At 36.0% G+C, this 25,558-nt stretch overlaps 1 protein-coding gene across 1 annotated transcript in view; it reads right to left on the bottom strand.

Annotated features, from left to right (window-relative positions):
• The window catches only part of LOC150110289 (uncharacterized), a 359,887-nt gene that overhangs the window by 119,836 nt on the left and 214,493 nt on the right, over positions 1 to 25,558 (bottom strand). The window contains exons 7-8 of the mRNA XM_090395274.1: positions 18,424 to 18,690; positions 3,118 to 3,330 (exon numbers count right to left, since the gene is read on the bottom strand). Of these exons, the coding sequence (XP_090251400.1) occupies positions 3,118 to 3,330; positions 18,424 to 18,690 (480 nt within the window). The remainder of the gene's footprint in view (positions 1 to 3,117; positions 3,331 to 18,423; positions 18,691 to 25,558) is intronic.

Raw genomic sequence — 25,558 nt, forward strand, 5'->3', positions numbered from 1 at the left:
CTATAGATTTTGCCTTTCAGATTGATCGGCACCCTCTTATCGCATAACACTCCAGCCATCTCCCTCCAGTTCCTCCAACCCGCTTGTATCCTGCATCCCACTTCCTTCTCAGCTCCTCCATCTTCTTCCACTGTTGAACCTAAGTATCTAAAGTCTCTCACCTTCCTGATGACATTTCCTTCCAGATCTGACTCCTGTCCGTCGCCCACTGTGCAACACATATACTCTGTCTTACTTCTGCTCAGTCTCATACCTCTCTCTTCCAGTACTTTTCTCCATCTTTCCAGTTTAGTTCCCGCTTCTTCTCTTGAATCTGCACACAGCAAGATGTCATCTGCATACAACATTGTCCAAGGCGCATCTTCTCTCACCTCCATCACAATATTAAACAGAAACGGACTTAATGCTGACCCTTGATGCAAGCTAACTGTTACTTGAAAACTTTCTGTCTGTCCCAGACAGGTCCGAACACTTGTCTTCACATTTCTGTACATTTCCTGCACCAACCTGACATATTTCTCCAGAACCTTCTTCTCCCTCAGACACCTCCAGACTTCTTGCCTTGGCACTCTATCGTATGCTTTCTCCAGATCAATAAATGTCAGATGTAGCTCCTGTTGTTTCTCTCAAAACTTTTCCATCATCTGCCGTAACCCAAAGATAGCATCAGTTGTTGATCTACCGGGCATGAAGCCAAATTGTTCCTTTGCAATCTCCACCTTCTTCCTCAATCTACCATCAAGAAACCTTTCTAGGATTTTCATTGTGTGGGACATCAACTTTATTCCTCTGTAATTTTTACAATCTCGATGCATCCCCTTTACCCTTGTAGATGGGGACAAGAGTACTCTCCCTCCATTCCTTGGGTATATTTTCCTGTTGGCAAACTTTCATGAACAGGTCCCACAGCAGGTCAATTCCCTCTTCCCCCAGTGCCTTCCATGTCTCCACTGGAATTCTGTCGAGGTCCACCGATTTTCAATTCCTCATCCTCTTCATGGCCTCCATCACTTCCACTCTACTGATGTTCTGCACCATCCCCTCAGAAGGCTGCCCATTTTCCTCATTCAAAAGTCCCTCAAAGTATATTTTCCATCTGTTTCTTATGTCCACATCCCTCCATAATACTCTTCCTTCAGCATCTTTGATATGCTTCACATGTAAGATGTCATTTGCTGCTTTATTTCTACATTTTGCTAGTTGGTAAATTTTTCTCTGTCCTTCTTTTGCTTCTAATTGATCATACAGATCTTGATATGCCATGGCCTTCGCCTGTGTCACAACTCTCTTGGCTTCTTGCTTTCTCTCTGTACACCTCTCTGTTCTCTTCCACTCTTGACTCATCCCACTTCTGCTTTGCCTTCCTCTTAGCTGTCACTGCCACTTGTACATTATTATTCCACCACCAACCCTCCTTCTGCTCTCTAATCTTTCCAGATGTCTCATCAAGCACCTCAATTGCACAGCTCAGGATTACTTTTGAATTATGTTTCCACCAATCTTGTACACTTTCCAGTCCATCCGAAATCCTCTCTAACACCCTCTCCCTAAAATGATTCCTCACACTCTCCTCTTTTAAGCGAAATCACTTAATTGTCTTCATCCCATGGCATCCAGAGGTTCTTATCTTTGATCTTATTTTAAAGTCTGCGCACATCAGTCGGTGTTGCTGTGCTACTTGATCTGTTGGAATTACTTTACAATTTGTCACAACCTTAAGATGTTTTCTTCTAGTCAATTTGTGAACTGTTGTTACCACTCCTAAATGTTATCAAATGTTCTTCCCTCTTGTAGAAAAACGAGTTCACAATTGCCAGATCAAACGCTACTGCAAAGTCCACAACCCTCTCTCCTTCCTGGTTCATCATTTCCACTCCGTGGCCACCATGCACCCTTTCACAGTCTCTATTCTGTCTCCCTATGTGTCCGTTCAAGTCTCCTCCGACAATCACCATCTCATTTTCTTCCAGTTCCCCCATTTCTTCATCTAACACCTTCCAGAACTCATCTTTCTCCTCTGCTGCGCAACCAACTTGAGGGGCATATACACATAATACGACCACCTGCTCTTCTCCAAGACCCAATTTCATTCGCATGATCCTGTCGTTCCTTCTACCCACTTCCAGTACTATCATCAATTAGTAACAAAAATTTAATATAACTGAGAACACCAAATTGACAATGATATATGAATGAACTATTCATCATTTTAATCCAATGAATCTCCTACTGCATATACCACTTATACATCACTCTGTTTTTTTAAGTTAAACAGATATTGAAATACAAATTTTAGTCAGAAAATAAAGTGTTTCTATAGGTATTATTTCTGGGAAAATTCCCATGTTACTCCTCTTAAAAAACTATTATTTATATGGCTATTTTAGCCTGTTTCCGTTTAGGAGTGTCCCTTATTTTAAATACACTGGCTTTTTACTCAAGAATTTTTTAGGGCATTATAAGTGTATTTTAGAGGTAAATATATGCAGACTAACAGAGGAAGAAATTTTGCACATACCTTGTTTGGATGTTAGGATGTCTTCGTTCTCCATGCTTCTGCTGTTAGACTGTTAAAGGTGGGTGGAGGGTGTTTGAGGCAAAATGGGAAGATTAAATTAGAAAACCCGTTTTTTTTTAAAAATAATATATATACATATATATATATATTATTATATTTAAGGGCGCTTCTTTGGGAAAAAAGGAAGGGATTTATGGGAAACAGGGCTGGGGGGAGAGCATTAACAGGGTGCAAGCCATTTCGATCGTGTATCATCATCGGAACATTTCAGGAAAAGTGTAGGGCTATGTCATGTCGGCTTGGTGTATGGGACACTCCTAAATGGAAACAGGCTAAAATAGCTGTATAAATAATAGTGTTTCTATATTTTAATATCACTTAATATTCTATTTATGGCAAAAATCAGAAAAAAGTATGAATTTCTTGAAATTAAAACTATGTTAAAATCTAAAAACATATGGTTAGCTAACACACCTAAGACCCTTGATTACTTAACAGATCTAAAAACATCTGGTTATCAAATACTAAGAAACTGATGAACATTACTTATATAAATAAATACATTATGTTCCAAAATAAAGAGAGATTTCATATTTTACCTGCTGGCCATCATGAGTCTCTTGAACTGTTCCTTGTGTTGCAACCTGAAGTTCTTCCATTGTTTCCTGATCATCACCATCATCATCATAATAATCTTCTTCTCCATCAGACTGCTCTCCTGGTCCTTTAGGTTGACCAATACGCATTGCTTCTGCCCTCTCAGCAGCTGTTGCATCTGGGTCATGTATAGCCATATGTCTAATAAGGTTTCCCTATTCAATAATTTAAAAATAAATAAATAAATAAAAATTAAAATGAAATTTCACTCCCAGAAAATAGCATAAATGTCATAATATCCAAATATATATATATATATATGTTAAAGATACCAAGTTATTTTAAATATAAACCTGGTTTTATTTACTCAATTTCTCAAGTAAGCAAACAGACAAGTCAGTCAAGTTTGCGCCTGCAAGTGTTGCAAGTCTAGCTGATCTTGTACGTAGTGCAAGACCAAGGCAACTCGTAGTAAAGGTAGAATAAGCTCTGATCACTATTCTTAATATTTACCCTTAATGCAAAGCACATCTCCTGGAGAAGATGTATGATGCTATGTATTAAAGGCAGGGGGCCACTACCCAGACTGGTTTTGACCTTTATTGAGGTCTCATCAGTGTGAGCCAGGCTAAGAAATACTAAGTTTTAAGTAATACAGAGTTTATAAATATTTTACCAACACAAGGTGCTTTCTTTAACATATATTATACCCAAGGTAAAAAACTTTCTACATATATATATATATATATATATATATATTATAAAGAATTGAATGACTAGAACCGAGATTTAAGTAAAAAGGTTTTAATATAAAAACACGACTAGTATTGGCTTAACAGCCTTCATCAAGTGAGATTATAAAAGAAAGAAAAAACACTAAAACACTGAAGCTTAAATAAACTATGAACATCATAGAGAGTCTCTATACATAATTGACACTAAATCGTTGCAGTTGTATTTAAAGCTGTTCTTTCGTTAATTGTATTGTTGGGAAAGTGCGTGCTAGTAGCATCTCGTGAACGCCAGTACATGATTACAGCTGAATGACAATCTGGGAGGTTGTAGCTCAAGTTATTATTAGATGAACAGGATTGAAGATGATTTCTCCAGATTCCACTATTTTTCTCTCTAGTTCATCATTGCAACGGAAGATGTTAGTAGATTTTTCCCAGCAGACTTTGTGACTTTGGTTTTCATCATTAGGATTAGCCGAGAAAAGGATATGACTAGATAATGCACTGGCTCACTGTCTCTTGTAAGTAATGTACCTCATGTGTTCTTCCATACGCAATTCGACAGATTTGTCTGTCTGCCCAAAATAAGGAAATATCACAATCACACAATATTTTATATACACCAGGGTATTTGAGTTGATGATGACAAGGTTTTGGGTGGCTTATTAAGAAACAGATCTTTGGAAGTGGAGTGAACAAGGTTCTGATATTGTATTTTCTTAGAACTTTTGCTAATTTATGTGAAACTGTACTCATGCAAGGAATAGATATATTGCCTTTGAATCTATTTGTTTCTTCTGAGTGATGTCTAGGAGGATTAAGAAGGAATTTTTCAATGATTCTCTTGGAATATCCATTAACTTCGAAAGAAGTTTTCAGATGGTTTATTTCTGTAAGAAGTTCATTTGGGTCATCCAGAAGAGAACGGGCTCTATGTCATCATCAACTCAAATACCCTGGTGTTTATGTTCCTGAAGATGGCAATGTGACGTTGCCGAAATATAGAAGTTATTCATTAAAGTTACCTTTAATTAATATACTTTATATGCGTTGTTAATTCCGTAAACTAATTACCAGTGGTATCTTTGTAGTGCCAAAGGACATGAGGCTGGTCATGGTCAGGGAAGGAGCGTTCTGTGAGACCAGAAACTTGAACAAGATTGTGATCTGAACTGCAGAGAGCAAAGGTGACCTCCATGGTATAATTGGAAGGAGATTTCTTTAAAAAAATCAAAGGTATTGGGAAAGTGGAAGGGATTATCAGCAATGATCTAACACAAGTCATACATGTACCAGATCATTGCTTCATCATGTTCAGCATTATAGGCAGTGCTGGATAAGGGGAGCCAGCTATAGTTGTGGACAATAAGGTCACCTAGGAAGATGACTTCACTATTTGAATAGCTGGACTGAGCTTCATGAAGAGGAAGGTGAAGAGGTCTAAATGTCATTCAGAGTTAAGATACCAGTAAATTTAGCAGATGAATGTTAATAAATGGGACAAGGGATCCTTGAACCAGATAAGGTCAAAAAGCAAGGAATTCTATATTTGGCATTCTCTGACAAACAATGTCCGATCATACAAGGACACAAGTTCCACTATTGTGGCAAAATGAATCATGATGAGTATACATTAGTGCATTCGGGAGATTGGCTGTCTGATAGGTATCAGCAGGATGTGTATGGGGGTGTGATGTCCCAGAAGAGGAAAGTAACTAGTGGTGTGCCCCAGGAGTCTATTTTGGGATCATTGTTGTATGTTTAATTTGTACGTAAATAACATTGAAAAGAGCTTAAATGGTGATATATAGCTATATGCAGATGATGCAAAGTTGGGGAGAGTTTTATGAGAAGTAGAGCAAATGTAGCTTTGCATGAGGACCTAAAATGACTGTGTGAATGGGTGAGTGTGTGTGTGTGTGTGTCTGTGGGAATGTCAGTTTACTGTAACAAAGTGTAAGGTTTTAAAATCTGGGGAAGCAAATATGCAGAGTATGGGATTGGTAGGGATATTTTAGAGGAGGTGGAAGAGATGAAAAATCGGGGGGGGGGGGTGGATAGAAACTTGAAATTTTGTGGAGATCTTACTAAAACTGTAAGGAGACAACAGAAGATTATAGGAGTGATGCAGAGAATGCTGACATGTAAAAGTAAAGATGTTATGATTTCACTGTACAAGGCTTTGGTCAGGCAGCATATGGATTACTGTGAACAGATTTGGTCACCTGGTTTTCAAAAGGATGATGAGTTGCTGAAGAGGGTTTAGAGATGATTGACTTAAGTTAGTTTCTGGTCTCTGGAATGTGGAATAGGAAGACAGATTGAGAGAATGCAAATTACAGATCCTAGTGGATAGAAGGAAGAGGGGGAGATATGACTGGGACATATCAGTTGGTAAGGGATAATTACCAGATTAACATGGATGAGTTTTTTCGTAGAATATCTGGAGATGGGGTGGGAGGGAAACGAGAGGCCATCCTGTATAAAGCAGATATGAACAAGGGGGAGGAGTAGATTTTTGGATGGAGAGTGCTTTCACATGTATCAGTGATGATACATGTGAAATTCCATCATGTGTATCATCATTTTATTTTGGTTTAATCCAATAAGAATACAGCTGGTTGGTTAAATTTCAAATTGTCAATCCATCTACATTTGTTCAGCATCCAGGTAGATTCTACTAACTGAGTGCATCGAAAGAAGGTAAAGATTAGGTCAGAATCCTCCAATCGATTCTCCATATTCCTTAAAAGGCTACATTACGTGGAGGTCTTTTCCCAGTTACCAGCTTTGACTTTTAATCCACATTCATACCTTTATATCAGCATAAATATGTTAAAACATACTCATAAGATCTGTTACCCTCTAGTAATATCAGGTCAAGCTAATTGTAATGGAAAATTACTATTATTACAATGGTTAAGACTTACAAAGTATACTAAAGTAATATATCAATGTGTTAATTCATGTTTGCATGAAGTTTGAGTTCAAGTTATAACTTTTATTTTCAACTAATTCAACACAAGATAGTTTGCAAAAGTCAATCATGTCAGTGCTGGATGTAGATAAGTGATTAATTGAAAAAAATGAATCTATTGATGTATTTCTTGAACAACTGGAGGTTGTGGTTCATGGAAGGGAAGCGGGAGGATGACAGTTCCAGAGGACAAAGGTAAGGAAGAAAATAATGATAAGTTGATTTGAAAAGTTTGAAACCGGATTGTAAAAATTTGGAAAACTGCTGACAGTCTTTCATTTGATTTAAAAGTAAATGGAAACATTTACTTTTATTTATTTATTAGCATTTATTATTATTATAAAAACAAACAAAATAAGGTCATGTGAATTAATTTTATTTTAAATGTTTTTTAATCCTTTGCACTAGGTGCCCATGTGCAACTCTACAAGTCTAATGTCTGTAAGATGAAAGATTGGTACTGGCTGCTAGCTCGGCTGCATCTACATCGTGGCCTAGAGATTGAATGGCATCTCACAGCTGATGCATGCAAATTGCTCTGTAACACATAGACCATCGGTTCCCAACCGGTGATATGCATACCCCTGGTGGGTACGTGCTGGGCCATTCAGAAGTACACGAAAAATAATCAGAAATGGCAGAAAAACAAGTAAAGTAAACAAAATGTGAACAGAATGCAAAGTGAACAAAAGTATCAGTATTTAAAAACAGCTATTTTAAAAACAAGAGGGTACAATTTATAGAAATGGGTTTAAAAGGGGGTACACAAGTGGAAAAAGGTTGGGAACCACTGACATAGACCATCGGAGAAATGATGTTTCTTTTACAGTGGCACTAACTATTCAAGAGAGAATGATTCATACATCTGATACAAAAGAAAATGTTAAAAAAATATACAAAGACAGTTTTCCTTCTCTGAACAGTGGCCGAACCGATGGATATGCATAGTGGAGTGGCAAACCTGAGCTAAGCCACCATTGTCATCCCAGAGATTGAAATCCAGCTGTAGGACATGCCATTGTTCATAGACATGCGATCTTAGAGTATGCTTTGGATTGTCATTCCTACAATGCTGAATAAGCGCAAAGGGTTAAACAAAAATCTATATTTTTTTAAAAATAAGCTCACATAAATGAAAAAATAATGGAAAAAAACATATGTGATAGTTTAATTAAAACTTCACAAAAGTTGCTGGTCCGGTTGGCCAAGAAATAAAAAATAATTTAAATAAAACCATTATTTTTTCCATGTTTTTTTTATTTTATTTTGTAAAATATTAATCAAATGCATGAGTGACTGCACACTGCAAAGCCAAAAATGCAGCAGTGTTGTGGGGATAAGGGAGGGGGATAAGGAAAAAGAAGGAATCTGTCAATGTGTTTCTTGAATCTTAAGGTTGAAATATTTAGTTAAATGGCATAGGAAGGCTGTTCCAAAGAAACAAGGCAGTGATGGCAAAAAGGCAATGATGTAATCTAATTCAGTTTGAAATACTTATAGAAAAGCACAAGGTAGAAACAGAACATCCAATTATAATCCAATTAATTGTAATAAATATTTAATAATAATAATAATAAATTATAATCAATTAATTGGATTACAAATGAATATCCTGGATAGGCTAAAGAATTTTAAAGAAATTTTAATGACCACTCCACAATTTTTTTTTAAATTTATTCTTGTAAGTGAATCCCACCCATGAAAGGTTATAAATCTATCATACAGTAAGCTGAAAAAAAGTTAAGTTTGTTTATGGTCAAGAAAGGAGTAAAAGCTAGGTTTTTCTCTCACAGAGTAGTGAGTGAGTGGAATAGTTTACCTTTAAAGGCAGTGAGTGCATCTAGTGTAAATGAGTTTAAGGGAAGGTATGACAGCTGATTTGAGTGATGTATAGCTTCCCTTGATGAGTTGCTGATTTCCTGGAGGTCTCAGATAATAATAATAATAATAATAATAATAAGTATATGTTTTTTTGTTTTGTTATTTTCAGATTGGATATGAAATGAATATTATAACTAAAATCACATATTTGAAATTGTTATAATTCTTGACCACCAAAATTAATGAATGACTAACACTTAGAGGTATTGGTCAAGTGTTAATAAACTAATTAATAACCAACTAGTTTCACCGGCTACTGCTGTCGGCTTCTTCAGGATACAATAAGGTAGGCAAAGTAAATTACAAGCTAGACGTTCACTGACAATTCTAATTCAATAACAAAATAGTACTGAGCGTGAAACAATACACATGTCGCAGATACATGATTTACTTGTTGAGAAACATTTTGTAGTTGGCAATGAAGCTCATTTCATGTGTGTTTAGTGATCTAATTAAGGTCTTCTATATATATATATCAGGTAGGATTAAACCTTGGTTCCTGTTGAAGTTTTTTGTGGAACGGGCGACTGTAGCTGCTTCTTTGAAGATTCTGGAACAGTAGTTTTCTTCTATATAAGGCATATAACTTTTATTCCATTCAATAATGTGGTTGGTTGTAGAGAAGTGGGAAGAAAGACCAGATATATCATGTCTGTTGTTTCTTACATAACCGATGTGTTCCTTTTGTCTCATTTCGAAGCTTCTAGATGTCTGACCAATGTAACTAAGACCACAGGTACAAGGGATGTTGTAAACTCCAGCATGCTTGTAGAAAGGATGGAAGTCTTTCGGTGATCTTAGAAATTTCTGAATAGTTTCAACTGGCTTGAAGGTCACTCTAATATTGTGTGGTTCTAGGAGGAGAGCCAATTTTTTGGAAATGGTACCAACGAATGGAACAGTTATAGTGGTGATATCATGTTGTCTTTGTGGTATGTCAGAGAAGAGAATCTTGTTGATGAGTCTTCTAGGGTAGCCATTTAAGGAGAGGTGGTTGGACATTGTAGTCAGTTCTTCTTGTAGATCATTTTGGTCCGTAGTAAACTGTATAGCTCTTTTCTTTAGCATATGAATAATGCTAAGTTTTTGGGAGATGTGGTGTGATGAGCTGAAGTGTAGATAATAGGTTTTCTACAAACAACTACCATTCCTGGACATCATAATAAAGAAACAAGAAAATAACAGTGTTAACTTATCTGTTTATAGAAAACCTACAAATACTGGACGTTATCTACACTTCAGCTCATCACACCACATCTCCCAAAAACTTAGCATTATTCATATGCTAAAGAAAAGAGCTATACAGTTTACTATATAGCTTTACTATATATATTCCAACTGTTATACAAGTAAAATAGTTACACTTTAAAAACTACAATGTTTGTAAAAGAAAAGCTAAATTTTCTGACGTGTAATAATAAACAAACACATCCCAGAAGACAGATTGATTACCCTATTATTGGAATGGATTCTCCTTTTTCTGACATGCGCAGAAGTGTCGAAGGACCTCTAATCGGTGGGTGAAACTATACAAGCTATTTATCACATTGATGACACTGTGCTCCAGGAAATAGATGAAGTTAGAGATTTATGGGTGGTGGTAGACAGAGAGTTAAAGTTTAGAGGACATATTACTAAGGTAGCACATAAGATTACTTGGTTAGTGAAGAACACATTAACAAGTAGAGATAAGGAAGTTATAATTCCTCTTTATAATGCCTTTATACACCCACATCTGGATTACTGTGCTCGAGTTTGGTCCTCTGGGTTTCTTGGAGATGTGGAAGTGGTGGGAAGGATTCATAGGCGAGTGACCAAGATGATGAGTGGCCTGTGGAATGTGACCTATGAGGATAGTTTGAAGGTATGTGGATTGTAGAAGTTAGATGATAGGAGAAAAAGAGGGGATATGATAGAAACATCTAAGTTGCTTAAAGGATTTTATAGGAAAGATTAGGGGGAAATGTTTCAGCATTTGGATAGAGGGACCAGAACAAGGGATCATTCCTGGAAGTTGAATAAAGGTGTGGTCAGTAGGGGTGTGAAGACTAGATTTTTTTCTTGTAGAGTGGTGAATGAGTGGAATGGGAATGAGAGTCAGTTGTGAGTACTTTTTCTGTTAATGGGTTCAATGATAGATTGTGTGGATAGATTGGGTCTCCCACAATGAGTCTTCAGACTCCACAGAGATGCCCGTATAATAATAATAATAATTATTATTATTATTGATTAGGTGACCATTACTGCTGTATAATGTTGAATTAAAAGATGTTTTCTGACCATGTTTATACAATATAAGATATACCGTTGAAGTAGAGTTTTTTTTTTTTTTTTTTCACAAGAGGTCAGGCATAGAATAATGGTTGATAAATTATTGTCACATTGGCATACTGTCTGAACTATAATGTAGCTCTTTTTTTTGGGTTTTTTTTTTTTTTTTGTAAGAGTGCTTGCAAAATTTCAATCTTTGTTAATCTTATTGTGATAATGAGTTCTAAATGTAAGTGTTAGAATTAAAAACTAGCAAAGAAGCATGCAAGTAAAAAAAAAAAAAAAAAAAAAAAAAAAAAAAAAAAAAAAAAAGAAACCTGAATTATATTAATTGAATAAAATTACTCCAAATATTGATATCAGAAATGCCCCTGGTAATAGTACTATTACACAGGCCTGCAATGGAAAAGTTGTCTGAGAAGTAATAATTGATTCTTATAGATTTTTAGGTGCTGAGTTCAAAAATTCCATCACCCACCAATTTTAACCAATTTCTAATTTTATCATTTTTATTAGCAGTATTTGGATTTAAATTCAGTGCATTGGTATTTATTTGCATTCTCCTTTATTTACAGCTATTGTATAAGTGCTTTTTTTTTTTGAAGTGCCTTTTTATGGTAAATAAAGAAATTTCCACGAAACTTCTCATTCTTAAGATAGGAGAGGGAGGGAAGAATGCAGATAAAAGTGCAGGTGGCTACTCTGAATCTGATTCGCTAAGATAATGGGTGAATTTCCTGTTGTCACAGACACATTTTCTTGTATGATTCTTTAGTTGAACTTTAGTTGTTAACTACTACGGTTATCATAAAGGTGGCATATTTTCTAAGTTAGTGGGGAGATTTAATTTAATGTGTTTATGGTTTTTTCTGTTTTTAGCCTTCATTTTCAGCAAACTTAAGTACAATGATCATGGACGGACAGTTTGCGGTGATCTTAAAGTCATATCTATGATTTTGGAACAACAAAGAGGATACACCAAATACCAGTGCTTTTAGTGTAAGTTGGGACAGCCAAGATCAAGAGCAACATTGGATCAAGAAGGAATGGCCAGAAAGAGTCAAATTAGAACCTGGAAGTAAAAATGTGTTAACAAAACTTTGGTTGCTCAGGAAAAAATCCTTTTAACTCCACTTCACATAAAGCTGGGATTGATGAAACAATTTGTCAAGGCTTTGTCGAAAGAACAAGTGTGTTTTAAATATATCTGTGCAAAATTCCTGGGATTATCTATAGCAAAATTGAAAGAAGGTATTTTTATTGGTCCAGACATCAGGAAACTTATGAAGGATAAACTGTTTGAAGAAAAAATGGCAACTGTTGAAATAGAAGCATGAAAAGCTTTGAAAGAGGTGGTGACCAAATTTTTAGGAAATCACAAGGACCCCAACTATAAAATGATTGTGGAAGACATGCAATAGAAATTCAAGGATTTGGGATGTTCCATGAGCTTAAAAGTGCACTTTCTCAACTCTCATTTAGACCATTTTCCTGAGAATCTGGGAACTGGCAGCGAAGAGCAAGGAGAGTGATTCCACCAAGACATCAAGGAGACAGAAAGAAGGTATCAGGGCAGGTGGAATGTCAACATAATGGCAGACTATTGCTGGATGTTGCACAGAGACGACCTGGGAAAAGAATTTCACAGAAAAAGTTCAAAAGGAAGCTTTGAAGGGGGAAAAAAAAAAAGACACCACAACGAAATATAGCGTATGCACTAAAGATTAATCTTTAATTACTTTAATTTAAAAAAAAATTTTCCCCAATACTTTCATTCCAAAAATGTTTATGGAAAATTTTAAATACTTATTTTACTTAATATAATGTGTTTTAAAGCTATTTTACTGTAATATTAATATTGAGATCCATTTTGTGAAAAATCCTTATGTGATAGAGAAAAATCGAAGAGATATTTGAAATCAGCAGTCAAAAACAAATCAGAAACAGTTAATAGTTTCCAGACAACTTTTCATGACTCGAATTTTGCAGGCCTGTGTTATTATTATCATCATCACACTGCCAATACAGTCAAAAGATTTATAATGGGAAGCCCTCATTTATCATACACACTTTGAACTTATTAAATGCTTCTGCACTCACCATACTCTCAAGCAATGCAATCCACTCACTACAACCCACCAAGCAAAAAAAAACCTTTTCCTCACTCCTTTGCTCATGTACATTTTCTTCAATTTCCAGGGGGGGGGGGGGGAGTAGCTTCTTGATGAGCCCTGATTCTCCTCCACACTATGAAAAATCTCTTCTGCATTAATCTAGTATACCAATTTAAACATCTTATGAGGGTTGTTTGAAAAGTTTGGTAAATTTCCAATAGACGGCGACACAATTCATTCATTCATAACAGTGTCAGCATATATCATCTTTTTCATGACCCCTGGCAAAATTTTAGCCAAGGGGTCATGAAATGCATAGTTCTCGTTTGGCAAACATTTAAAATGTTTGTGTTCATATTTTTCATAAAAATGGAGAAAAACGAGTTTTATGCAGTGATAAAACACTTTTATTTGAAGAAGTGGACGGCCGCACAGATCAAAACCGAGTTAGATGCAGTTCATGGGCACTCTGCACCAGCATTAAAGACTATTTATTTTTGGATAAATGAGTTTAAATGTGGTCATAAGTCCATCGAAAATGAAGCATGCTCCAGATGCCCAACTGAGGTTACTATGAAGGAAATGATTTACAAAATTCATGGTATTGTTATGGAAGACCACCGAGTGAAAGTGCGTAAGATTGCTGAGATTGTAGGCACCTCAACTGAATGGGTGTATAATATCCTGCACGAAAATTTGAACATGAAAAAGCTGTGTGCACAATGGATGCCATGATTGTTGACTGTTGATCCAAAATATGTGAAAAGACATTTCAACACAGTGAATTTTAATTTAAACTTTGGTGATGTTTAATTACAATTCACAGGATTTTTTGCATTAATTTGTGACTGTAGTCAAAACTTGGATCCACCACTACATGCCTGAGTCCAAGCAGCAGTCAAAACAGTGGACAATGCCCAGTGAAAGAGCACCGAAAAAAAAGTGAAGACCGTTTTGTCAGCTGGGATGGTGATGGCCACTGTTTTTTTGGGATTCCCAAAGAATTATCATGATAGACTATTTGGAAAAGGGTAAGACAATAACAGGAGTCTATTATACGTCATTGTTAGACTGTTTAAAAGAAGAACTGAAGAAAACACGGCCAAGATTGGCGCTCTTTCATTGAGACAATGCACCGTCCCACACATCGGCCGGCACAATGCCAAAATTGCATGAATTGAGGTTCGAATTGGTTCCACATTCACCATATGCTAAGAACTTGGCCCCATGTAACTTCTTCTTGTTCCCAAACTTAAAAATTTTGATCGGCGGGAAAAACTTTTCTTCAAATAAGGATGTCATCAAGGCCATCAATGACTATTTTGCACAATTTGACAAATCCTACTTTATAGATGGGATGAAAAAAATTGGAAACTCGCTGGACCAAATGACTAGACCACGATGGAGACTATGTTGAGAAATAAAGGTGATTTTTTCCAAAAAAATGTGTAACTTATTTTTTTATCAAACTTTTCAAACAACCCTCGTACTTATATCACCCCATTTCTTCTTATTCACCAAGCTCAGCAAATGATATTCCCACCAAATGTTCTTTGTAACCAATGTTTCAAAGATCTGATGCTCTTTTCTCTGGTTGCAAAGTCATTTAGTTACACTTGCCTTCCAAACTCTCTTTACCTTCTCATAAACCATGTAACCAAATTTACTCACAGCAGTCCAAGTACAACTTCATCATGGTCTTATAGAGTGCAACAATAAACACTGTATCTGTACATGCTAATGTTGAAATAACGTTTATCTGTATGCACATCAATGTCAAAATCCACTGTGTGTCCTCATAAACTCCTAAAATGTAGCCCAAAAATGTTTGTCCTAGTCTACCATTACACTCAAGTCCCTTATTCTTCCACCTTCAATCAGTCAAAGAGCTTTACAAAATATATATGCATCTTTCCTTTTCCACACTTGTCCAATACATCAGCTGTTACCTGCCTGAAATATGTAAAACTGCTCAAACATAGCCATCCTTTAAGAAACCATGGTGAAGAGAATCCTAATATCCATTCAATCCTGCATCCTAACCAACACCAATCTCTTAAATATCTTCATGTCTATATATATATAGACAGGCCTGTAATTTAAAGCCTTAGTTTTGTTATCTCCTCAGATAGTGGAAAAATTTTGTCTCATCCACTTTTTTGAGAATATCCCTTTAGCAAGGACTTTAAACAAGCATTCAGAAAGTAAATAAACGAATCTTTAAATGAATGCTTTAAGCAAGAATTCATTTAAGGATGCTGTTAACTCTGTGGAAATGGCATTAATTTCCTTAAAATATGCATTGATATACAGTTAATCAGTTAGCGCAAATGAATGAAATGATACTATTTCTCGCTTTAAGTGAGTGATTAATCAGTTAACATGTTTTTTTACGTTATGCAAAATTTTTGTCACCAAGCTGCAGCGAGTGAAAAAGCTGGAAGTTGTTAAGAGATATGAAAGTGGTGCTAGTAATATAATGATTGTGTGAGACCTGGGATACAGCGAGTCTACAGTTTGGATTATATTAAATAAGTGCAAAGAATACAAAGAATAAGGAAAAGCTGCCGCTGCTTCTTTAAGCATGCAGATTACCCAAAATAGAAGCCATTTAATGATCAAGATGGTTTCTATCACTCTGGATTGAGGATTATGACCAAGAAAGAATACCTCTTAGTATAGGAAATATTCAGGCAAAAGTTCTCAATATTTATACCTCATTGAAAGAGACCAAATTTCAAGAGGAATGTGAAAGCTTTACTTAAAGTTTAGGATGGTTTGACCAATTTAAAAATCAAACTGGAATGATTAACGTAAGAATAACTGGGGAATCTGCTAGTGTTGATAAATATTCTGCAGCCAAGTTTCCTGAAGAATTGCAAAGGATAATTCAGGAGGGTGATTATGACAATTGCAAATATTCAATGTCGAGAAATTGGTCTCTTTTGGAAGCATATGACAACAAAAACTTTCCTAGCTAAAACTGAAGCATCTCAACCAAGTTACAAAGTATCCAAAGATCATTTTACGCTTTTATTAGGAGGCAATGCAGAAGGCGACTTTAAACTCAAGCCTATGTTAGTTTATTGTGTGCAAAATCCAAGATCTACCATTATTGAAGAAATCAGCACAATTGGAAAAGAACTTGGATTTAATGAACTGGATAAGAAGAAGTGAGAAACTTGTTCAATTCCCATTCAGAACAGTTAAGCGAGAATGATCTCCTTCAACTAGAAGAACAGTGTGCATATGAAAGAAGATAAGGAGTGCGAACAAGAAGAGAATGTTACGACTAAAGAATATGGAACGAAGCTTCAAAGCCTGCCAAAATCTTGATAAAGCGACTGCCAGCTATCGCAAATTGCATGACAAGATGAAAAAGTCGAGTACGATTCAAATATCTTTACTTAATTTTTTTGTAAAAAAGTAGTTCAATGTTTAGACATTAAATAAAAATTTAAGCAATTGATTTTTTATCCTCTAATATAACTTATACTGTAATTTTTTTCCAAATTTACAATAACTGATGGATGAATTATAATTATTCCTATTGTTTACTGTATTCGCTTAGCACGCATTAATTGATTGATGAATTAATCACTTTCAGTGTGGTATTATCATCTCCTGACTTATTAAATCAAGTTTATTTAGTTCCCAGTATACTTCCTGACAATCACAGTTCTCATCTCTCACCTCTTCCATTGTCACTCCCTCACCTGCATGAGATAACTCAATGAACTGTTAACATGTTCAATGCCACTCAATTATGACAGAATATCCACTGGCCATTCAGAATGACCTTCTAAATGACATTCAGAATGGCCTATACATGATTTGACTTCCCAAGACAGACTGAGTCATGGGAACAGAGAAAAACACGTGCAAGTCTTACAACACTTAGTAGAAGTGGCAGTAGCAGATATATGTAAATATCGGTTGAACTCTTTAAAGTGTCAGTGGCAATGAATGTTTTAATTCTCCTCTCCCCTTTAATTTTCTATTTTCTTACCTTCTTAGATAGCTGTTTATGCTGCAAATGATTATTATTGTCCACTTCACCAAATGCTTCCATCATGTCTTCTTCTTCTATTTCTTCTTCATCCAGACTGCCTGCTTATTTTTCACTATTCATCTAAGTACGTATTTCAAACAACTATTCTTATACTTGGCAATTTCATTAGAAACAATAGTAATTTTGGTCATTCATTTCATGTCATGATGGATTTCATTTCCTTTCATCAGATTTCTTTATCAATGTTGGAAAATGCCCCAGGGTTCTGTATTCTCATACATGCTCTTTCTCCTATACATCAATGACTTTCTGTCTAACTTAGACCCTATCCATCCATAGTTTTGCAGCTCCTCTTCATCATTTGAAAACTGAAATGAAGTAGTAGAAATGAAATGATTTAAGCATTAAAATCTTAAATAATTATTCAATGTCAAACTGATCTCACCACTGTAGGGTTCAGATTAATCTAGTGAATTTCCATGCTGTCAAAACATAGTCCTCTCTTATTATCCAGAAGAAAGAATCTATTTCATTCCCTCTAACTGTTGATAATGTTGTCATTTCCAGTAAAGATCAGATTTTCTCTTTTTGGGATGAAATTCACATCTAGCTTATTGCATAAACATATCACATCCATAGCCTCTTCAACCTCCAAAAAATTTTTTTCATTCAAAGCACTACTTTTCTCCTGCTCAAATCCTAACAGTATAAATTGCAAATCTGACCAGCCTTAGAATACTGTTCTCACATTTGGGATGGTGTGAACCCAAAACATCACCAAGTATTCTAACAAGTGATCACTCTCACACAGACTCCCTCCAGCTGCTTTGTCATATGTGATCTGTTTCTGTATTATGACTTTATTATAGGTACTTTCATGAGTGAAAGTACTGCACCAATACCATTCTTCTACTTTCCTCTAGTCATGTAACATGAGTAGCCAATGGTCAACATCCATACACAGTTTTGTTCCAAATCATATTGAGCCAACTTCTCATTCTCTTCCTTCATCCCATTTACCAGTGTTCTTTAGAACAGCCCTTCCCATACGTCTCAGTGAATACAGTCCCCAAGAAACTTATTAATAGACACTTTCTTTCTCTTTAACTACTTACCCATGCATCCATTATTGTGTTGTAATGGGTTATAGGTTTTTGTGACCGCTCGTGTGTGGAATCAATAGAAAAATAAATAAATAAATAAAATACATATAAAAATGCACAAACATGTTTTGATACTATGAATACAAAATGAAAGAAACTGATGGGAATTTTTTTTCTAATCAAAAAGAATAGGTAAAAAGTGCAAAAACTACTCACTTTGTGTCTGAAAGCTCTACCACACTCTGGACACTCATGGGTTTTTTCTCTTGGAAGAGGTGGTACATAATTTGGATCATGATAAAGATTTTTATGTCTCTTAAGAAGCTGTTTTTGACGAAAGGATTGATCACACTCATCACAGTGATATGGTTTCTGATCCGTGTGAATAAGCATATGAGATTCTAAGTGCCGTGAAGAAATAGATGCATAGGGACAAAGATCACACTTGAAACATTTTTCGCCTTCATGAGTTTTTGCATGCACCTATCAAGAAAGAAAGAAAGAAAGAATAAAGTCATACAAATAGGTTACTGTTTACTAGGCCCAAAGAAAGGAGGCTGGTTGAAATAGAAAGACTTAATATCCTTACAATAATATATATCTATACTTTGATAGCACACTTAAAATAAACTTTTTCTTTTTTAATTATTATTATTAATGACCATCATGGAATCAACAAATGTCTCACTCACAAACTGCATAGCTATCATACTGAACCTTAAACTCATTTACATTATTAGAATTTGTTACACATCCCAGCAAAACCTTCCACTTATCTGCTACTCTCTTCATAAAAAATCTATTCCTCTCTCCTTCCTTCACCATGCCTTTATTAGAAATGGCCTTTCATTCTTCTCTTCTTACCCTCCACTCTATGTATAATTCTTTCTATATTATCTTTAAGTCCCCTCACCAACTAAAATGCCTCTATCATATTGTCTCTTTTCTACCTATTCCACTAAACTCTGAAATTTACATTTCCTCAGACACTCTTCATTGGATCCTCTCAGGAGTTTTCACATCACAACTGAAACCAGGTGATCAAATTTGCACATGATAATCCAGGTGTGGACTGATGCATGCCTTATATAGTGGAATAACCACCTTTTTATTTGTGGTCATTGTGCTCCTTATTGTAGCAGTAATGCATTACTGCTATGATAAGGCACACACTGACCATAGCAGTAATGCATTATGAAGCCTTTGCAATACCTTGCAGCATGTTCCTGAACTTCAGCTTCTGTTGACCGTTATCCCCATATCCCAAATCTCATCCACTTCCTAGAGCTGTATGGGTCCCCCCAATATGGTACACAGCCCTACCTCTACACTCAAAAGTGCAACACCTTGCACTTATATTAACATCAAGATGACAACTCCACTCATTCATTCATTCATTCAAGCTAAAAGTCTACTGAAATCTTTCTGAAGGAAGTTAATATCTGCATTGCACCTCTTATAATTTTATCCAACTTTACATAATCAGCAAACAATTGAATATGCCCTATAAATATATAAATAATACATGATTCAGATTTCATGAATTACAAAATGAATAATGATAACAGTCAGTTAAGTACAACAAAAGTGCAAATTTAGCAAATTAGCAAATCAGAAATTAGCAAATTAGCATGAAAAAGCCTTGTGAGTATTTTTTTTTATTATTTTTTTTTAAATATGTGGCAGGTAGAAGGATAAATGATTATAATAAGATGCTGTTAATGGATGAACATGGTTGATTGATGACTGCAGACTAGGTGAGCAGCAGTTTTTCGACAGCCGAGTATGCTAGCCCTGTTTGGGAAAGATCACTGAGAAAAATTACTGAGAAGGTTCTTAATGAAACATGTTGACACATTACCGGCTCAACTAAACCATCTAAACTCACTGTCTGGTATTGCACCTCCTCACATCAGAAGGACTACACAGAGTAGATATGAGCGGAAACAACAACTAAATGATGAACAGCATCCTTTGTATGGACATGTTGCAGTACATAAGAGGCTAAGATCAAGGAACTCAGTGGAACTGTTGGTTGATTCCATAAAAGCTACAAGGTTAACAATAACAATATAGCAAGAACAATCTCCAGAGGCTCTAAACTTAAACGAATCACTTCCTTCCAGCTTACATCTTGACTGGCAAAGATGGAATATACTGAATAGACTTCGTTCCGGAATGCACAGATCAAAGCAGAATATGGCCAGGTGGGGCTACACAGACAATGACAGCTGCTCATGTGGCGAAACACAAACCATAGATAATCTTCTGCAATGCTGCTTAATAGACATTAATAATATATGTACCCGAGAAGATTTAATGCAGTGTAATGAAACAGCTTTAAAGTATATTAGTCACTGGATGACTGAAATTTGACATTTTATGTTTTTGCTTAATATTTCATGCAAGTGGCATTTTTGCTTTTAATGTATGATTTTAATCCCTATTCTTATAATTTCTATTTCTTTAAATGTATGATTTTAATCATTTATATGAATGCTCTTACATTTTCTACAGTTCACATATGATATAAATAAATAAATCCTCAGTGTGAAATTAGATGTTCAAGAGTACAGGATGAAATGAGAGTAGATTTAATGGTGTGATTAAAAACAGGTGGTACATGAGTAGTTAAACAAGCTAGATGTCAATAAGGCAATAGCACTTGATGGCATATCACTATGCGATTAAGGGAATTATTATTAACATTTAACCTCCATGGAGTCAGAGACTCATTGTGGGAGATACACACTATTGCATACAATGCTCATCCAACCAGTTCTTAAACTGATTCAATGTGTCTACATCCACAACACACTCAGACATTGCCACTCACCAACCACCCTCCATGCAAAGAACCTGCTCCTCACTTATGTTCTGAACCTGTTCACATTCATAGAATGGAAGAGGGAGAGCAGAACAAGATAACAACCCCTACCCAGCTTATATGTCTCAATCATATCCTCCCCCCCCCCTCTTCCTCCTATTCACAAGGCTCTGCAACTTACATTCTCTCAATCTGTCCTCATACTCCACATTCCAAAGACCACTGACTACCTTTGTGAATCTTCTCTGGATCCTTTCCAACATATCCTCATCACCATGAAAACCTGGTGACCAAATCTGCGCACAATAATCCATATGAGGCCTGATCAAGGCCTTATACAATGGAATCATAACCTCTCTATTTCTGCATGCCAGAGTCCTCTACAATGATGTGGAGGACTCTGCATGCCAGAGTCCTCCACATCATTGTCATTATCCGATGTGATGTCTTCACAACTTGTACAATGTGGCACCTGAATTTCAGGTTCTTGTCCACTATAACTCCTAGATCTCTCATCTCCTCTACTTCCGTTAAAGTTTTTCCCACCAAGTGTATACTTTGCATCCCATCGTTACTTACCAAATCTCAAAACCTTATACTTGGCAACACTGAACTGACAGTTCCACTTACCTGCCCATTCATGCAATCTATTCAAGTCCTCTTGTAAGGCATTAACATCCACTTGACCAGTAGCGCACTCAGGATTTAATCTTGGAGGGGGCCGAGCACTCAAGATTTAATGGGGGGGGCACTCATGATTTAATCTTGGGGGGGGGGGGTGCCGAGTTGAGTAGACGATTTGAGAATGCACACTGCATTGCATATGACCTATGACTGAGCATCTGCAGTGATTGCCAATACATGATACCCGTGATCCTCTGGCCTGACTTGGGCAAATGAAGTAGCGCTCCATCCGCAAGAGCACTACTTCGTTCGCCTTGCATTCACAGTGGCCAGGATTCCCGTGAGCTATAGGGTATTCCCATTTTATGTGACCACTAATTCATAAATAGTATAGAAATATAAGACATAATATAAATTAAAAAAAAAGAATTTTAATTAGGAAAAGATTTTTGGAAAATTTTCTAGTGTTTTTTTTTTCCTTTTTCTTTTTGGGGGAAGAGCCCCCCCCCCCCCCCCTGGGTGCATGGTGCACTTGACTGTGTGTTACTTTCCCCAGTTTTGCATCATCTGCAAACTGCTGGATATCACTAGTTATACCCAACCCAATATCATTAACATACAAATTGAACTTTCTTTTAAGGTTACACAGTGATCAGCATTCATATTTATAAATTTAGGGACACAAAAACACACGTGTTGAAAAGATTATTTTATTAATTATTAATAAAATACTATTTGACGTTTCGATCCCTGTATCGAGGTCATCATCAGAAGGATACATGAGTATAGGGAACAAGCTACATGCTATAGCCCTGTATACCGGTGAGCTAAATTTACACAGTTAATTAATCCTTTTTCCTAGCCTGACCTCTAGCAATAAAAAAAAAATAAAAATAATAAAAATAATAAAATAAAATAAAATAAAATAAAAAAGTAAAACACACACACACACACATATATATATAAAATAAATAAATTAATTAATTAAAAAAAATACAACTACAATAAACTGCTAAAGCCCTACTGTATTAATATTCTTCTGGATTTGTACCGTTCTGATTGTTATAATATGATTTCCTTCAGCATCTGTTGAATGTTACAAACACTTCACCAGGTTGTCTTCTTGTAGTGGATTTTTCTTTTTCTTCGGCTTGTTTAGGTTGTTAAACAGGTTGTAGATGGGTCCTCCACATTCTTGGAATGGTTAGGCCATCATTTTTGTTGAGATTTGGGTTATGTTTGAGCATTTCACATGACTTTCACATTTCACATCACAAAACTCAAACCAGGTTTTGGTGCAGTGTATGGACTTGGTATTTTTCCAGTCAATTCTATGGTATGTTTGGAGTGCGTAGTCAGAAAGCCCGGTTTTCCAAAATGGAGATATTTAATGTGTTGTTTATGTTCGTCTTGTCTAATTGGGATAATTCGCCCTGTTTCCCCTATGTATGGTATGTTACATGTGAATTGTATTTTGTATACCCCTGGGTGGGCTAGGTGTGGAAGAGGATCTTTAGAAGAACTGAGTAGGTGTCTTAATTTATTTGGGGGCTTAAAGGTGGTTTTAATGCTGTATTTGCATAGTGTTCTGTCTATTTTTTCAGAAATGCCTCTAACATAAGGAATGGTAATAGCATTCCTGAAATCTTTTTTGTTCTTACTGGTATCTTTGTGGAGGATCTTGTGAATACTTTTTTTACTGTATCCATTTTTTATAAATGTTTGGTTGATGATCTTGTATTCCTGGTTTAGAGCTTGTTCATTAGAACAAATAGTTTAAGCTCTGTGTTTAAGGGTGCTTATGACACCTAGTTTTTGTGTTGGGCGGTGGTAAGAATTTTGTGTTGTATTGGCCTGTGTGTATATAGGTTTGCGGTAGACTGAGAAGGAGAGACAGCCAGAGGGAAGATGTGTGATAAGTGTGTCTAGGAACGGAAGAGAGTTATTTTTTCCATTTCAATGGTGAATTGGATATGTTTGTGTTGTTTGTTTAGGTGGCTCAGGGATGTATTTAGTGCTTCGTGGCGTGGGGTTAAATCGCAAAAATATCGTCGACGTATCTGAGCCAAATTTTGGGCTTTAGACTTGCTGTCTCTAAAGCACGTTGCTCAAATTCTTCCATATAAAAGTTGGGGGGGGGGGGAGTGGTGAGCCCATGGCTGTACCTTCTTTTTGAAGGTAAAAATTGTTTTGCCACACAAAATATCCGGAGCGGAGTACATGGGCAAAGAGGGCCGTGATGTCTTGTGGAAATATGTTCTGTAAGAGCAAAGTAGTGTCATTGATTGGGACATTGGTGAAAAGAGAAGTTATGTCAAAGCTGACTAATAAATCTTGGTCATTGAGTGTAATGTTTTTAATTTTATTTAGGAAATGTTGTGTATTTTTTATGTAGGAAGGGGACTGACCTACCAATTCTTTGAGTGTGGTCGCTAATTTTTTGGCTAAGAGATAACTTGGGCTGCCAATTCCTTCAACAATCGGACATAATGGTGTGTCTGCTTTGTGTATTTTTGGCAGGCCAAAAAATTCTGGGCACGAGGGCATAATGAGGTATTAATTTTTTGTTGTTTCTTCTTGCCATGTGTGGATGGATTTGATTAATTCAGTTGTTTTCTTTTTGTTATGTTTTGTGGGGTTGTAGTTTAGTATTTGGTAGGTATTGTAGTCTGATATCAAATGGTTCATTCTTTCAATATATGTTGTATGGTCTAAAAGGAGAGTGGCATTATCTTTATCTGCTTTCGTAATTATAATGTCTTGGTTATTTTTTAAGGATTAAAGGGCTAGATTTTTGGTTTTGTTTAAGCTGCTGTTTAGTTTTTTGTTTGAATTCAGTATACACGATGTTTCCATGTGTATTTTATCAGCTAGATCTTTTATCATGTCGAGAGAGAGGTTTAAGATCCCTCCCCACCAATCTAGCTGACAAAATACGCATGGAGGCATCGTGTATACTGAATTCAAACAAAAAAACTAAGCAGCAACTTAAACCAAACTGAAAATCTAGCCCTTAAATCCTTAAAAAATAACCAAGACATTATAATCACGAAAGCAGATAAAGGAAACGCCACTCTTCTTTTAGACCGTACAACATATATTGAAAAAATGAACCATTTGATATCGGACCACAATACCTACCAAATGGTAAACTACAACCCCACAAGACATAACAAAAAGAAAACAACTGAATTAATCAAATCCATCCACACATGGTCAGAAGAAACAACAAAAAAATTAATACTTCATTATGCCCGCATGCATAGAATTTATGGCCTGCCAAAAATACACAAAGCAGACACACCAGTACATCCGATTGTTGAAGGAATTGACAGCCCAAATTATCTCTTAGCCAAAAAATTAGCGGCCATACTCAAGGAATTGGTAGGTCAATCCCCTTCCTACATAAAAAATACACATTTCACAAATGAAATTAAAAACATTACACTCAATGACCAAGATTTATTAGTCAGCTTTGACATAACTTCTCTTTTCACCAATGTCCCAATCAATGACACTACTTTGCTCTTACAGAACATATTTCCACAAGACATCACGGCCCTCTTTGCCCATGTACTCCGCTCCGGATATTTTGTGTGGCAAAACAATTTTTACCTTCAAAAAGAAGGTACAGCCATGGGCTCACCACTTCCCCCCCCCCAACTTTTATATGGAAGAATTTGAGCAACGTGCTTTAGAGACAGCAAGTCTAAAGCCCAAAATTTGGCTCAGATAGGTCAACGATATTTTTGTGATTTAGCCCCACGGCCACGAAGCACTAAATACATTCCTTAGCCACCTAAACAAACAACACAAACGTATCCAATTCACCACTGAAATGGAAAAAAACAACTCTCTTCCGTTCCTAGACACACTTATCACACATCTTCCCTCTGGCTG

Source organism: Typopeltis vanoorti, chromosome 1 (genome assembly GCF_054136105.1).
Source record: "Typopeltis vanoorti isolate ZY-2024b chromosome 1, IOZ_Tvanoo_1.0, whole genome shotgun sequence".
Classification (NCBI taxonomy): Eukaryota; Metazoa; Arthropoda; class Arachnida; order Uropygi; family Thelyphonidae; genus Typopeltis; species Typopeltis vanoorti.